General features: G+C 38.5%; 1 protein-coding gene across 5 annotated transcripts in view; it reads right to left on the bottom strand.

Moving 5' to 3' along the window:
- Positions 1–1,526: 1,526 nt before the first annotated feature.
- ADAMTS18 (ADAM metallopeptidase with thrombospondin type 1 motif 18) overlaps positions 1,527–17,428 on the bottom strand; it is a 173,717-nt gene continuing 157,815 nt past the window's right edge. For all 5 annotated transcript variants that reach the window (XM_051629539.1, XM_051629534.1, XM_051629537.1 and 2 more), the window contains 6 exons: positions 16,309–16,435; positions 11,741–11,945; positions 9,296–9,487; positions 8,710–8,922; positions 7,174–7,321; positions 1,527–3,576 (listed from right to left, as the gene is read on the bottom strand). In XM_051629539.1, the coding sequence (XP_051485499.1) occupies positions 3,461–3,576; positions 7,174–7,321; positions 8,710–8,922; positions 9,296–9,487; positions 11,741–11,945; positions 16,309–16,435 (1,001 nt within the window). In that variant the 3' untranslated portion in view covers positions 1,527–3,460. The remainder of the gene's footprint in view (positions 3,577–7,173; positions 7,322–8,709; positions 8,923–9,295; positions 9,488–11,740; positions 11,946–16,308; positions 16,436–17,428) is intronic.

The raw sequence follows: 17,428 nt of genomic DNA, 5'->3' as shown, positions 1-17,428 counted from the left end.
CCGACGTAGTAGAGTTTGATTTACACAATCAAGCCATTCATTAAATACCTGTTTGAGTTTTAGGCAGATGCATCCTTTACCTGAGTGATGAAATCTGACTACAGGAAATGGAGCTATTCCTTTGTGAAAAGACCCCATTCTGCTATATAAAGTGAGCCTTGCAGCAGTATACTTCTAGAAAACTGCCAAGCTTTGTATACCAAATATTGTTGTAAGGGCTCAGCAGTAAAACAGTTGAGGACTTGGGGTTGATCCAGCCACACAATAGCACATCTTTACACAATATTTCCTCTTTCAACATCCATCTCCAACGCTGTAATTCACTGACAACCGTCAGTTCGTTTTAGTTCCAAAATTCTAGCCCAGAACACAAAGCAGTTAAGTCTGAATTCTTCTGTGGGCATATTAGTTATTTAAATCACTAGTCCGAATCATGTTCAAAAGAGTGCTTGCTGGGAATCCTTCAGGAGCAGACTGATCTATTGCTTATTATTGCCTACTAGACTATACTGTTAGTCAGAAGCATGCTTAGTATTTCCTACCAACAATATGCTATATAGGTTGCTGTTGTCAGAGATCTGAGTGATGGTGCATGAAGGGAAAAGCAGCAAATATGTGTTAGAGAATATATCTGTGAAATGATACAGGGTATTGATGTAGTGCCTACTTGGATTGGCTTGGAAACTCCTTAGCTGACACATTTTTAGAAAAATAAAGTATCCCCAGGCTGATGGGAGAGGCTGTAGAACCTACTGCTATGTTGAATGAGGGTTCTTATCTTTCAAACCAGCTTGCAGATAAATATTATGCTGGTTGTGTGCTACATGAGTTTCCACTGGTGAGTGCCTAGTGAGAGAAACAATAGGTCAGTTTTGCATATGGGGGGGGGCAACTGTATTTTTGTGTATTTTAGCTTTTGTGTTGTTATGAAAATAAAACCATGAAGTTATGTCCATTTTGCCTTTTTTGTGCCTGAAATGGGTGCAATCCAAGCCATCTACTTCAGTGGTAGAGTAGTCATTCAAATGAGAAACATCTTTTGCTCTTAAAAGGCAACTACAATATATTCACTCTGTTGAGTAACCAGTCCTGCATTCCTCACTTGCCAGTATAATGGGACCTTCAAAAGTAGGGAAGTTTCACATGACCTTAGCACACACGCCTGACTTTGAGTGCCTGAAAGGAATGACCTCCATCCCATTCATCATAATGGCTTGTTAACACTCAAACCCACTGTGTTGAGGGTGTCCTGCCAATATTAACCCATACAGGACCTGAATGGTAGGGGCATGGCTAGGCAGAGAGGTCACACTTAGCTACAGTGGCTAAATTTCCACTGCTGCAAGGAACAGGCTTTTCTTGAGGGCAGCTTTTGTTGCTTCCCCTCCTCAGAACTGGCGCAGCCTCAGTCGCACACATTGGCCAATTATGTAGCAGAAGAAACAGGGCAGTATTTTACATAAGGTACTAAGGGACAATCAACACAAATGCAAATTAGTTGCATACACCACTCATATTACTTGATATTTACTTAAAGCCTCCATATTTTATTCATGAACTTTACAATTCCAAATGTAATGAAGCAGTTAGAGTACTTTATTACAAAGCTTATAAAATAATTAAATATTACACTTATATTTTTTGCTTTTTTTTTTTTTACACCATAATTCATACTTTGTGACACTACCATTTTCTTTCCTCAGTTGTCACTTATGGAAGTGAGCAAAGAAACATAAAGGAAAAGCTATGCATTAATAAATTAATTATTTTACATAAAATAATAAAAAGGACACAATTATAAAAACAAACAAACAAAACCCCTTACAGTTTTCCTAGAAAAAAGGTTATAATTACACAATGTCCAATATCTAGACAGAGCAGTGTAGGTTGAGATATGTTTCAAATAATAGTTTCTTAAGTATCATAGTATACATGTTTTTAATTTAAATTGTTGTAGAAGGAACTGCTAATTTTAAGTGACCACTGTCTGGCATTAGTGCTGAGCTGGCTAATCTTACGCTGAAACGATACTTTAAAAAAACAGCAAAACTGAACTACATTCATCAAACAGAGTTGTGGGATTGGGTGGAATTAGATAAATATGTCCCTCATAGGAATTCCCCAGAAAATTACAGTAGAACACAGCTCTGTCTTAGAATGGGTTTGGCAAATATGTTGGCTATTTTTTCAATGTAGAAACATTTTAAATTGTACCATTTGATCTATAGTGCCACTGAACATCTCAATACTGAATTATTACAAATATCATTATGTTTAAATTTCTTTTGCTTGCTGGTGGATTCTGAACTACATAAAACTATTAAGAGAATGTATAAAAATAGAATTGACTTTTATTTGGTTAGAGTAAATAATTCACGTATCTTTATCCTTTTTTTTCTTCATATAAACTGTGTGAATAAATAACTATTTAGAGAAGTTTATCATGAATTAGTCAACTGTAATATTCACATTATTTCCTTTGGGTAACAGATCAACCAAAATTTGCAGAGAAATTTGAGATTAAAAGGAAGACATTCTTCAGTATCTTGGCATTCAAACAACCTAGCTTCTGGAAAAATCTACTTGAAAATCTCAAGTCTAAATTTTAAAATTACATGTCTAATGAGCTTAGAAAGTTGAAAACACAGCCATTGACCTCAGCAAATCTGAGTTCCTTGAGTTAGCTGAAATACGAAAATCTATTTTACTTGTAACACAGCAATATTGAAAGTCCAAATATTCCAATGCTGAGTATTTCTAGGAATACATTTCAAGTTACTAGTTAACCATCTCTGAGTTTCTACACAAAGCAGAAAATTATTTCTGCAAAACAATAAAAACATTAGCATGATGCAAAACTTGCTTTTCCAGCAGCAAGTCTAATAGAGAAGCACCATATACCTTTGTAGTGCACCATTTACTTCCTATGGTCACACATGTGACGCTGGTTCTCCAGACAACAGCCCTTTGAGTGTCTCTGTGGAACTGACAGTAAACAGCTTCCTTACCCTGGGACCACAGTATCATAAAAAATGTGAAAGGAAGCACTTTTGATAGTGTGATCTCTCATGCTGCCATGCTGTAACCTTCCTCCTGGAGCTCCCACTCGTTTGCTTTGCATTCCAGTAAATTAGCCAGAAAGGGCTCCCTTGTCTTTCTTCCTCATAACATAAGACAGTGCAAAATGACACTTTTAGAGAAAGAAGAACTGCCCCTTGAGTCTCAGTGTTCAAGTGATCCATAGTACCCTGTACTTTAGTAAGGTCAGCAAATAAAAAAAGAAAGAAACATTCCTTTTTCAACATATATCCAACAATTACTGTACCTCAAACATTCCCTTAGAAAACAATGTCTCTTCCATCAGTGGTTTATGTGGCACCATGTCTTGCTTCAAAGGACGTTAATTCCAACATAAATTGAAGAACAGAATCCTGTTCTGAAGAGTTCAAACATGCTGCTATCAGTTCTTCTTCGTGCATGATTTACAGCACTGCTTGCCATAGAATTTGTGGTTACAGACACCATGCTGGGGTACCAGATGACACCAAGTGAAGAAATCCACACAAGAAGGATCATCTGAAGGAGACAAATCCAAGCAATACAGTAAGACTGTGTTTTAGCAAGTCTACAAGTCAGGCAATAGTTCTGGACATTTCTATGCATTTGGTAGTATTAAAAACATGATGGGTGACTCAGTTCAAGGAAGAGGAAGCATGAGCTACCTTTTACCTCAAATATATACTAGTTTGTTTTTTTTAATTTGTTAAGAGATCAAATTAATTTAATAGAGATAGACCTAATACAATAATAGGAGGATCAGAGGCTAAAGGAACTAAAAAATGTAGAGCATACTTTGAAGTTCAGGGAAATGGTAGGAAGTTCCACTGTAGAGGATAAAAAAAAGTCGTCAGTGTTTACATCTCTGATTACAAATGTTCTTAATCCAGGTACTTGTACAAATGAGCCTGCTCCATGCTTGACGCTCATTGCTTGTTGCCAGCAATGGAGTTTACCTGCACCCCAAAGCAGTGCCAGCTTTGAGTGTATGTGTACGAGCACACAGAAAGCATGGAAATCTGAATGCATGGACCCTACCCTGTGCTATGTGTGCACAGTGCTCTGCTTTGTGTTTGTGTTCAACACTGTCTAGGGGGACTTACTTCTCTCTGTGACTGTGTGAGGAGCCTAAGAAATCTCTCTTCTTAGACACTTCAGTTAGGGGTTATGAATCAGGCCTTTAGGATGTTGACTATGCCATGATGGTGAAATATTAAACTGCAATGGGAAAACAGGCTGACAATGTTTAGTTCTGATAAGCCCAGCTTTTAATTACAAATACACCATATCCTTCAATTAAGATTTTATTTTGCTTAAATTTATGTACAGATCACTTCTATACACAGCCTGGTCACTTTAAAAACATGTCATAGCTGCTCCTTTCTACAGTTTTGTATTGGATGCTTTATGTTTCTTTAAAAGAGCAGAGCGATGATTCATATGGATGATTTATAAACAAATGCACCATGTCTGAGAGAGCAGTCAGACATTTAAATGAGGTTTAGCAAAATTTATAGCCAAACTGAAATCTCCTGTGAGCATGGGAAAAGATTCCATTTGACTCTCAGAACTACTGTTTACATGGTCAATAAAAGGAATTTACAAGGAGACACTGAAGAAAAACTAGTCACTGTTGTCTGCATTCTCAGATCATCTGAGTCACAGAGGATAAATGCTCCCTCACAACTTCTTCATATTCTGTGGGCCAGGAGTCATTTCTGTTTCTCTATAGGAGCTTCTTTTGATAGTCACCACTATGCTTTTTTTAATTTCCTTTTATGCGGTGGCATAGGTGATTCTGTATACCTTTACTACCCTCAAATTTATTTGGATGAATAAGAAAATAATATTATTTTGGTAGTTTAAATATGCCATTTTATTACTCAGTTTTAAAAAGTATTAGCCTGTCTGTAAATCTTAATGTTATGTAAAGAAAACACTGTCTTTGAACTAAGAGTTGTTCAGGAACTAGGAAGCTCAGTACTGAACTCCACAGCATTGCCTTTCTGTTCTTAACTGAGCACCAGCAGGGATGCAACCAGCCTTCCTGTTACTTCACCTGCTGTCCTCCAGGCAGAATTTGCTGCTGGGAGGACTCAAAGCAGACACCAGATGGAAAAACATACACAGCACCAAGTGAGGAAAGCAGTTCTGGTTAAGTCAGAAAGAAGCTCTCCTGCCATGGAAGGGTAAATTAAAAAAAAATTCAAATTACTGGTTTAAAAAAATTATAAGTACTGAGGAGGCAATGTTCATAAATCTTTATGCCCCTTTTGAAGGTCAGAGTCCAGTGCTAACATTGAGAAAAAGTTTTATACTCTTGGGACCTAATCCAAAGACCTTTGGAATGAACACAGAGAGTGCCACAAACTTCAATGGATGTGACTCAGGCTGTCAGTTCCTTATTTCTATATACTCAAGTATTTATATGTTGTTTAAATTTTCATTCATTTTAAGCATTTGGATTTACAAGGAGTTACGGTGACCATAACTGCATGTAACAGAGTGATGGAAGTGACCCAGTTAGTCTAGGAAAGTGCGTAAACTCTCCCTGAAACATTAATTTCTTCACTGTGATCACTGAGCTGGAGCTGCATGGCTGATAATAGAGACTGATTTGCTTCAATGTGATTCCAGCACAGCTGGTTCCCTCTCTTTCTGCTGGTTTAGACAGAAAGTTAGAGAGCAAGTGAAGAGATAATTGATCTCTAGAGCCTGACGACCCAGTTATAATAGAGGGGAAAGGGCTCCTGCAGATGTGAGGAGAAACAGGCCAAGGCCAAAATTAGTAACAGACATTACTCTGGACATGAGATATAGCAGAGGAAGGCAGAGGTGAAAGAAAAGTGCTTGCTATATCATGACAGAAAAGTATGTAATACAGAAACTCTGAAGTACAGCAGAACTTTTTAGGAAGGTTAATTTGAAGAACATTTACTTATGAAAAAAGTCAAACTATTTAATTACTCCATTTAGAAGCATTTCATCTGTAGATCCTTGTTTGGATTCAGGTCCCTTGATTTACCAGGTTGATAACTCTGCATGTCTTGATGCAGTGGAATGGTCTGTTAAGACATCACTGGGTTTTACAGGGTTTCGGTGCGTGGAATGCCAGGAATCAGTAAAAATGAGGGGGTAGTTGGCTAATGTCAGTTTACAAGATGCAGAGCCAGAGCTTGACCTTTGCTCCCAACTCTATTAGCACCTTTCCCTTGCAATCCAGCCTAGGTTTTATAGAGGTTACTTTCAGCTCCCAGTTTTAAAATGGTCACAAGACAGTTAATATATTGTATTTTGAAAGTTAATGTTTATAGTGCCTTAGCATACCTAGATAACTACCATTACATGCAACAAAGCTGGACCTCCATGAGCTTTTCCCCACAGTTAAGGACTCACAATCTGCAAAGCGATTGTAAGCAAACATATTATGGGATGGGGCTAATGCACTGCTCTTTTTTAGTGATGGTTCTGAGAGAATTCCCCTTCCATGCAGTTCTGAGAGAACTTCCTTCCTCTAGAACTGCAAAACAGAGATGGAGAGGGGTGCAGTAGACATACAAATGAGGACTTAAGCTGAGGACAGCTTAAGTTCATGTTTCCTGACTGCACATCATACACTGATTAGAAGCAGTTAATAGGAGAAGTACATTCTAGACAAAGCATTTTTGGTCTCCCAGGATATGGGTGCCATCTGAACTTGGGCAGACTTCAAAAGACTAAAAATAAATGACAAAATCTTATAGCTTAGTTCAAAAGTTGCTATTTTTAATCATAAAACAGTATGAGCATCTATGTTATTCAACAGGTAGTATAAAGATGCAGCTCAGAACTAATTGGCATAACTTTTTGATGTACTTTTTTTTTTAACATATCCCTGTTTGTAAAATTTCCTGTGTCAGTTACACTGTCGAGTCTGCTGTAAGATAATTCCCTTGGAGAAGACAAATGCTGTAGTGTCAGGGAGCAACTGTAAAGCTGGGAAGTCTGGGAAAAAATCATTATTAAGGAACATGCCAAATACTAATCTGCAATGGTTGTAACTGGAAAAAGTGATTTTTGCTGGATATAGCGTTCTGAGCAAGCAACCCTGCTGCAGCAGGTAGGGCTGGGTGTTACCTCTTTTCACAGGGACTGGGCAGAAGTTAGTATTGCAAGCTCTCAGGACTGCTGGTTTCTGATGGGGCAAGCACCCAGAAGCTGGTCTTCCTTGGCGCAGGCACTGTACACTCCGGGTTTGCACTCCCCCTCCACATGTCACTGTACACTGTAGGGAGGAAAAAAAGAAAAGCCATCTTTCATTATAGAGACTCTTGGGGAGCCCTGAAAGCCAAAGGAGTAAAAATCAAGGGTGCTGGATGGAACTTTCAAAGAGAGAGAGTTCAAGGTTGGTTGTGTTGCTGTTCAGCAAGCCCCATCAGGACCAACTTTTCCAAGATGCATGCATCTGTTCTCCCTTCCAAAAGTTTGGTTGTTTAAGGACTCAGCTGAAAATCCGGTTCCTTACTTGGGCATCAAGACAGACACTGAAGATTTTAGAAAACCTGTTCCTGACTGTCTGCGCTGATTTCTTTTGAACTCTGAGCCTCTGGGTCCAATCCTGCTGTCTGAACAGAGATAAAACTCCCATTGAAACCAAAACTGTGGCAATATCTGGGGAAAAGCTATGCATTTGTAAGAAGATATATGAAGTATTTGAAAATGAATAAGCCTTTTACTTGTATGTGTTTCATGAAAAGTTGTCTTTAAGATAAATGTGATAATTTTCATCTGATTACAGTTGTCAGGCATGCATTGTTTCATGTAAATGTTATTAAATGAGTGTGTCTCATTGATATGTGACTCATAAAGTAGATAAGTTCCAGAAATACAGAAGCTTGTTTGCAAGAATGTAGAAACAAATACAGACTGATCCTGTAATTAATCATAGTATTTAGGGAATTCCACGACACTCTGTGCAGATGCTCAAATACATTGTGCATATAGATGTGTAACAGTTCAGCCACAGTGCATTTTGAAGAAGACTAAGAGGAAAGTGTTTGAAAATCAGTGTGGAACTTAGTGTCTCTTAAACACAAATAACATTTATAGGTAACATTCAGTTTCAGGACAAAGAAATGAGCTGCATCAAAGTACATGTGGGGATGTGGACCAGCTGCATCATGTTTCAGTGGCTGAGTGGTCTGACCACCTTGGCTACATGCAGGAGACACCGGTGGACTGTTAGTACTGGAGACAGCTTCTCCATACAATGGGACATCCGTCTACAGCCCAATGTAAGACTGGACCTAGCTTTAATCTAGGTTGCTTGGACTCAGGTTGCCATAGTCACAGTGGTCTGGTCTTTAGCACCAAGTGTTTGTGCCACTCCAGTTAGTGCTCATTCTGTGGCATTGGATACCATGGCTGTTCTAGGCCCAGCACTACAGCCTCACCTAATGATTGTGGATACACTGTCCAAGAGTTGGCAGTCACAGTGCAGTTGTTTTGTTTTTCATGCTGTGCACTGAAAAGCACTAGGGGATGCTACTTGAGCTACTGTGTAGAGAAACTCATTCCTATTGTACACTTCCTAAAAGCCAAGACATGAACTAGTCCTGGAGAAAGTGTGAACACGAAGAGGGAGAGAGAGGTGCGAAAGTTTCCCATTCCTACCTGCTGCCAGGGTGAGGAATACCAGCCAGACACCATGTTATACAATATTTGTGATGGACAGGCTCCCTTGTTACAAGCTTCTTCCAGGTTGGTGTTTGGCTTCTTAATGTTTCTGCATCTTCTCTGAGGAAAGGTGATCAATTTCCCATGGATGCTTTTCTCACCACATTTTAGTTCTCGCTTTTGTACACCTGGGCCACAAGAGGCTGAGCACTGCAAAGGCAAAGTACACCCTTTAAATCTATGGAAACACCTTCAGACAAAGGAGAATGTGCTCTGTGCAAGAGACCCCAAATTATGCAAAGCTACACAAGCATTATATAAATAAATCCACAAGGACCATGTTCTGTAATGTGTAAACTGAAATAGGAATCCAAGTCAGTGAAAATCCTGAAAAACAAAGACATCAGGATACTTCTAACTACGTCTGGTTGTAAAGAATTGTGTTTTTATAGCAGCTTGCCTAGAGCACCTGATATTCAAACAGTACAGCTTCCTTTCACCCCCCATGGTGTGTGTGTCCCTGAGTCAACATTTCCAAGAGCAGCAAAGGAAGGCAGTGAGCTGTGTAACTTCACTACTTTACCTCGCTCCAGGAAGAAATCACCCACTGGAGTCGGTCATTTTTGGGGCAGCGTCCTAGGACACAGGTCTGCTGGGATTCAGGTTTATGGTCTCCACTGCACATACTTTCGGGCAAGATTTTAACCTTGGGAGAACCGGTACTTTTGCAGTAAACATCCCGTTTCTTAACACCTCTCCCACAAGTCTTGGAGCACTGTGATGGGAAGAAACACTCGTTTGAACTAGAGGAAATGAAAATTGGCATTATTCGTATTTTACAGCAGAGCATAGAAACCATGGCTGATGTGCTGTGCTGCTGCCATTATAAGTAAACTTGAAATTCTATTGGTAAATAACTTTAACAGTAACATCTGTGTGTCACTTCTAAAGCATTGTTCTAAACACTTTCTTAACATAAACTCTGAATTCTTACAGCCCCCATGTAGGACAGATAAGTAATATCTCTCTTCCGTAGATGAGGTAAGCTGGACTTGTGAGCAAAGTGCTTTTTTCCCTGGACAGCATAGCTGAAAGCTGGTCCTAACCTCCCATTGCAAAATCCCCCCCGGCAAGATGTTCTCAGCTATTTGTTATTTTGTCCTCACTTTGGCCTAGAGGGATGAGATACAGGCAGAGAAAGCTACCCAGGGAATCTGTACATAACTCCTTCACCAAATGAATCTCAGTACAAGACAGACTCTGATACAGACAATGGTTAAGAGGTTTGACCAAAAATATATTTACTTGCCAAGATTACCGAAGCTTGGGACAAGTCACCAGTGAATAAACATGCATTGCTGAACCCTGGTTCAGTTGAAAAGACATTCTATAGTTTTCATTGCCTTAGCATACAAAAAAAAAAAAAAGCATGAATGAGCCATCTGTGATGAAATGAAGAAATAAAAGGCCCTGAAATAATGCTGCCAGCTTTCTACCTTGTTGCACCCACTTTTAATTGTTCTTTTTGCTGACAATTTAGAGGCACGTTCCAAGGCAGAATTCTGCACCGTCTCTATCCATATTCAAAGATATTTGTAAAAGATTCGATGAAATCAGAGTTGTACTGAGGATTCAACAGAAACACCTACATGCTGAAAATCTGTGGTATTAATTCTGCCCCCAAACAAACAAAAAACTTATTTCATTTAAAATTACTCTGATTTGGGTAGAGGATGGATATTTTGCATATTTTTTCCCCTTAAGTCCTCTGAGGCTGTGATATAACAGCTTTCAGCTGCATCTTAAAATCTTCACTATCTCATTCAATAAGCCTGACTGTACACCTCCCAGAGAGGAGAAAAAATTATTTTTTCAAATTATTTTTTGAAAATCTGTTTTAGAGGAGAGAAAGTTTGAAAGTGTGAATGTGTTTGAAGACTTCTTCCTTTTTAAGTATCTAATCATCGTACCTGGTTTTTATAATCTCCTGTCACACTGAGGTTTCCTCCACATTCACTGGAAGAAAAAGCTTATTTTCAAGTGTTAAAACTGTTACAATGGACTATTGAGTAGTTACTCGTCTGTCATAGTATATTAGAGGGCACTCCCCTGGAGAGGCAGTCTGTGCTTCTCAGCTGGGAATGCTTAGGTCAAGGTGTTCCTGCACACCTGAAGACTAACAGTACCAAGATGTGTACACAGAAATAATAGATTTTTCAGTAAATTTAAATCCACCTTGAATCTCACTAAATGAAGACAGAAAAATAAAAATAATGTAGCTCCTTTTGATATGTGTACTGTCAGCTCTCTTAAATTCCAGATGTCCCAGTACTTCATTTATCCTTACATTAACAGCTCATACCAACACCAATAGCAGTGAAAGAAAGAGCAGAGATGAGCATTGTGTAAGCGTGTGTGTGTTTTTTCACTCAGGTTGGTTTAATGTCAGGCAGTTTGCAGGTTTGTGGAGCAGGGTGTGTACACACAAATCTGCCCAGGGGCTTTATGCTCCTCATGGCAATTAACTGCAGTAGTGCACTACTAGAAGTAGGACTCTAACAAAGGCAGAAGTACAGAAGTGATTAGTGAACATGTACATTGCAAATTTACCAACCCGCAATTCACATATATGTGAGCATTAATATGCATCTCTAACCCCAAATACTTCTTCATTCCCTGACTGCCTGTCATCTCTGAGAAAAGTTAATATTGCTGTGGGAAGTAATCTCAGAGGGGCATTAATGGCTTTGAGAATTCACAGTCTTAAGTTATGAAATCTGAAAATAATTACCCATCTATTTGTATGTACCAAAAAGGACACCGCATGTCTACTTCTGGCAAGCCCTCCTGTCCGAGCACGTAGGAAGGCTAGTTAAAATATATACATAGTTTACATATTATCTTCATTAATAGACCACTTGCAAAATACTGATCTTCACAAAGGTTGCAGTACTCTTCTTTTTGGGCAGAGTGTTTGGCAATATTTCATTATGCCAGTAGACAAAATAAAAGTTTTTCTCCACGTTACCTGAGACCATAGACCAGGGCTCCATTCAGGTGGGCAGTCCTGACTGTTGCACATCTGCACCTGCGTAGGGGTGCTGACAGGACACAAGGAATGGGCCACCACCTCCTCTCTTTGGAAAGCCCTTTTCTGGACACACTGAATGAGACGACTTTGTTGCCCGCCTCCACAAGATTTGCTGCACGTGCTCCATTCACCTGTTGACCAGCTTAAAGAAGAAAATGTATGTTAGAAACACAGGAGTCCAATTTGCTTTATAAAATCAAAACATTTGGACCACCAATCCAATGTGAATTGTTCCCGGATTCTGCTTAGCCTGGTACTGTTATCTGTTCAAGCAATCAAAAAGCCATAGTTACATAATCTGTCTTCAAAGCAGGGAATGTTTTGCTAGGGATTAAATATAAGTCACACAACCAGAAAAACAAGTATTACTTATTTACAGTTCTCATCTACCAGATCCAGCTTGTCTATGAATCCAACCTGGAATCTGGAATTCCATGGGGTCTGAGAAAGACACTGCCATTGAGGCTGGTGGAGTATGTAAAAGATCTAAGGGCTGGGCTAACAACTCACCATTCCTTTCTAACCATGTCTATGCTTTTAATTGAAAAAATCTCTCTCTAAATGAGGAAAAGAAAAATCTTTTCTAAAGAAATGGTAGGAGGATGACTTCAGTCACTTAAGCTGGTGAAGAGATCTCCAAATAGACTTAACAGAACTGAGGCCAAAGCAAGAAGCCAGCTAGACAGAGTTCTGTAAATTGAGATTTGCTTATTGGAAAGTTCTGCCTTTTGTTTTTACATTTTTTTCTTTTTACATCTCTTGGAAGACAGGGGAGGAGGAAGCTTCATCTAAGGTGATACAAGGGCAAAATTGGCACAGCAGGGAAAGAATGGGGCCTCTTCAGCTGAGCGTGGACCTCCCAATGCATTTGTGCTTAAACAGACTCACACAGGGCAACAAATGTTGACTTGCTGCTGTCCAGTGGTATTTATATCAAACCTTACTGGCCTCTATTCACAAAAAAGAACTCACTTGCTAAAATCAGCAGTCCTGTCATTAGTGTTTTGAGGATTTAAATGTCCTGAGACTAATACATTTGGTAGAGAGATGATGCAGAATCTAAATAAAACAGGGGAAATCTAACCAGGAAAAGCTGTTGGACAAATCTGTCCTCCTGTTACAGGCACTCTTCAGTTGCGCATCATGGCATTGAAGTTATACAAAGCCTGAGGAATTACTGCCAGTTGCTTAGGATAAGTTCAGGTTTGAAATGTCAATAGCTGATCGGTATTTCTGTTATGGAAGCACTACGTGGGTCCCCAGCCTTTCTGGAACACTTTGCAAACAATACAACCAATGTCATTGTCCTCAAAGGCTTAAAATGTAAGACCATAAATATAACCAGATAGGAAAATGGAAGTGAAGGAACAAAAGGTATTATTAATGACGAAATGATTACTCCAACTGAGAACTCTTATTCAAAGACCCAGCACTGAAATTATGCTAAAGATTGTAGAACAGCACTTTCACAGATTTTTAATAATTCATGCCACAGAAAAGGTACTCATCTGAAATCTGACTGCTTGGCCTGTCCTACTTCATGGTTTCTCACAGCATCAGTCCTGTGACCACTGGAATAGCTGCCTGGAAACAAAGCTAATTTTAATTTGTAAAAAATGTCTGAAAAGTGTATTTTGGAAAAATCTCTTTGGGAATATAAGAAATCCCAGCTCTCCATCTAGTAATTTCAGTAACTGCCAAAAGTAGTGGGAAATACAAAAGACACTGACAAAGAAAGATTAATGTGGAAAGTCAGTAGTTATGTAATTCCAGAATACGTCAGAAGCTTCCTTTTTATCTGATTTATAAATATTTGGCCTATTGCAATATGAATTTCTGAAAAAAAAAGTTATAGTTTTAACCAATTTTACAACTTTTAATCAGTTTGCCTTTATGTTTCTGGCAACGGTGGTTGGTAGAACAACCAAAAGTGTTCAGTTTAGGAGTTTATTCACTGTAGGTGCCCAGAAAGTTTTCATCTTTGTCGAGGACAGGGCAATAAACCTAATTAAATGTCCTCTAGTAAACTGCCATTTTCCAAGATTACCTGGGCAGTGATCCAAGAGTATCTTTCATTAGCTCAAATAACTAAATAATTATGACCAGATTTGGCAGCTCTGAAATCCATCAACAACAGAGTGCAGCACTGATGCCTTTCTGTGTTTTCACCATTGGGACAGTGGTTTGTTCCTACTCAGACTAATAAGTCTTTGTTCTTATGCAGAAATTATTCTTCACTGACCTTTCTAAGTCTGGAGCCTCTTTTATGTCACAAAACTGACACACTTGTATCTCATCTATTACTCACCTCCTTCCAATCCCTGTTATGCCTACTCTAGTTGGTTTTGTTTTATTTGCTGCCTGTTAAATTTTCTTTGTTCCCTCCATGGTATTTATTAATACTATATTTTTCCAGTTTTATGGGAGACATGACGTGCTGTGACTTTCTGGGCAGACTGCTCAGCAGAGATATTCTGGCTTGGTTTCACTCAGCCAAGTGGCAATCTGCTAGTTTAAGGCATGGTCCTACATGTAGAGCCTCCATACATTAATGCATCCTAAGGATTTTTTAAAAATTCATTAGTGAGTCAAATTGTTTTTTCCTAGATGTAGCTTGGGGCTTTTATGGCTTTCCTTTCTGTACTCTTTTTAGGGTTCAAGTAATTCATTATTTTTTAAAGTAGTAAATCTAAGAATATGAGAGCCATTTCAGCATGGAAACATCACACTGCATGTCAAAATGTATTTTCAGTGATGCGTGTATCAGTGGATGTTCAGAATTCATCAGGACCTCTGGTTTAATAGAAACGGACCTTTTGTCTGTGGTCAGTAGAAATGAATATGATTTTGGTGAAACTTGCTAGCATAACAATGCCATATCAAATGAAAGTGAGCTTAAATATCTTAAAAAGAATCCTGGGAACATCATAGACAATACATTTCTGAGTACATGCTACTGAGTTCATTGCATAGTTCTGGCAGAAGATAAGTCACATATTAAAAGATTGTGTTTGGCTACAGAGATTACTTAAAATTGGTAATCATGTGGCTAAACACAATCTAAAGAAACTGCTGAAGCAGGAACATGGAGCTCTCATGTCACATGTTACCATTATTTAAACCTTATCACTATTGGTTTGTGGTCATAGCGTATAATTTGCCATTTGGAATTTATGTACTCTGCTGTAATCTTTAAATTTTGCAGGAAATTCCAAATTATTACTGGACTATTTTTTAGTATGTTCATCATATTGCAAAGTATGGATTTTTAAGTAAAAAAAAAAAGCCACTGCAGAACGTACGCATTTTTATGCTTTGCCCCATCATCCTGTTCAGGACTGGGAGAGGTCAGGAATGCTTCCTATTAAACTTCATTAAATGTGTTATTTTATGAAGCATGGGAGTGGGCTTTGCCAGTTGCTTTTACTGCCCATTGCTTTTATCACCGCACAGTTAAACCAGCAGATGACACCAGGTCTAGAGCTTTCCTCCATTTCCTGTGCCTTCTGCTGTCTGCACTTCAGTGCACCTTCAGCTGTCTTTATTTCCCACTGAAACCCTAATTTTTTCAACATACCACTTTACAAAATCTCCTGGAAGTCAAAATGTTTTCTCTAACATAGCACAGCTTTTCTGATTTTAGTATAAAATTAAAATAATGCTAAGGTTGCAAAGTCAGGAATAAAATAAAACAGAAGAAGAAAGATGGCCAGAGTGTCTTAAATCTATCAATTTCTATCCTAAGCCACATAATAATTGTGTTTAATTATATAGGCACACAACTTTTTTTTTTTTTTTAAAGAACCCCTACCACAGCTACTATAAATCATTGTAACTCCCTTGCTTTTAAAGGAGCTTTCTTGATTTAGACCAGCTGGATTCTAAATGCTTACCTATATGTCAGTGTCTTCCTTTGTACCTCACCTTTCTTATGTCTTTTAGAAAATAAGATTGTTCATATAGTCAATGTCTTCATATTTATTTTTGTGGGCACCAGGGGTATTGCTGATGATTTATTTGGTTTAGATAGTCCTCTTCTTGTTATCATAATACTCTGTGGGACATTTTGTCCAAAAATCACTAATTACACTTCACAAGATTCTTTTAACCTAATCTAATATGTGGAATCTGAGTCATGAGGCCAAGCTTCCACATGGGGAGTAGCACTTTACTCAGGAAATGGTCTTATTGATTCAAGGTGAGTAGAGGTGGCAGAAGAGGCCTCTGAGTAACTTAGATTTACTCAGTGTCACATAGCTAACCCCAGCATGGTGACAGAGCTGCAAGCAAACCTCAGGAGGTCCTGTGTAGCACCACTAGAAATACCGCCTCTGTTATTATCCTTGGGCAGAAGCCTACACAACTCACATTTCTCAACAATTACTGTTCAACCTTACAGAATAAATGAGTTCACTTTACAATTCTTTGTGCCTGTTGGAGGGGACTCCTGTAGCAAACTCAGTCATAAGGCACAGCAAAAAGGTACAAAAATAAAGAGGACTTACTATGCTGGGCAGGGATTAGTATTGCATAGTTTTGTCTCAGCTAAGGGCTTCATCCTTGGGCCACAAAAGGAGGAATTGACTCGTGCACGATGATCTTCTAAACAAATTGCTTTTGCTGTAATGTGTCCTGTGGAAGTATTGGAAAGAAAAGACAGTAAAATAAATATTTGCTAAAAATACAAAAGTAGTAGGGAAAAATCTTATCTAAACAAGTCCAAGCTCATCCTTGGTAGAATTCCACTGACTTGCATGAAAGAAAATAGGATTTAATGTGGCAACATGTTTTTAACATTAATTTCCTTCTCTGTAACACAGGTACTGTTGAAGTTAGATGAAACATTTTAGTTATAAGGAGCTTATTTGCAGAATTTTCCCCCAGCAGAAATCAGTAATTCTCAAATCCTAACTCCCTGCAGAAACTAGCAGCACTTGCTTTGTACTCTCCTCATGCATTTGCACACAGCAACAACACATTTTGCAAATTTTTTACAGTATATCTTTGCAGACTTCAGAATTCTGCAGGTTCCTTTACCTAAACGCTATCAATTGTCAACATCAGGACAGATTACAAAGACTACAAATGCCTTATGAGATGAAGTGATTTTATAGATTTATCTTTTAACTGAGATGTATCATTCACCTCACATATGGTTCATTGGGCAGAGCAAGTCAAATCTGGAAACATGGTTTCTATCTTCTTTACATCCATGCTCAACCTTCATTTGTTTCGAAGGGAAGTCAGAAAAATACAATTGTCACATTTCGTGTCTGCAGTGCTCCTGGTGGGTTTTTCTTTCATAAACAGTTTATTACGGTGCTGTGAAGTCTGACAACACACTAGCAAGATATTCCTGAATTTCACCTGGGATTTTTGGACAATACAGGAACATAATATGGCATTTCCTTGGTCACCCAGTCATATTCTTTGTTATTAAAAACAACTGCATGATATAGCCTTATTTGTATGTCCCAGATCCAGTTTAAAAGCCACTGAAATTTTAATTCTCAATTCTTTTTGTAGGACTTCCCACATGCCAATTTTCTGCTCTCATTACATCCGAGAATTACTTTTGCTGACAGAACATCCAGGATTTAGAAAAACTAGTAGATGGTCTGCACA

This window comes from Apus apus, chromosome 11 (genome assembly GCF_020740795.1).
Source record: "Apus apus isolate bApuApu2 chromosome 11, bApuApu2.pri.cur, whole genome shotgun sequence".
Taxonomy (NCBI): domain Eukaryota; kingdom Metazoa; phylum Chordata; class Aves; order Apodiformes; family Apodidae; genus Apus; species Apus apus.
The sequence above is the reverse complement of the archived record's forward strand: the minus strand, read 5'-3'. Positions and strand labels throughout refer to the sequence as shown.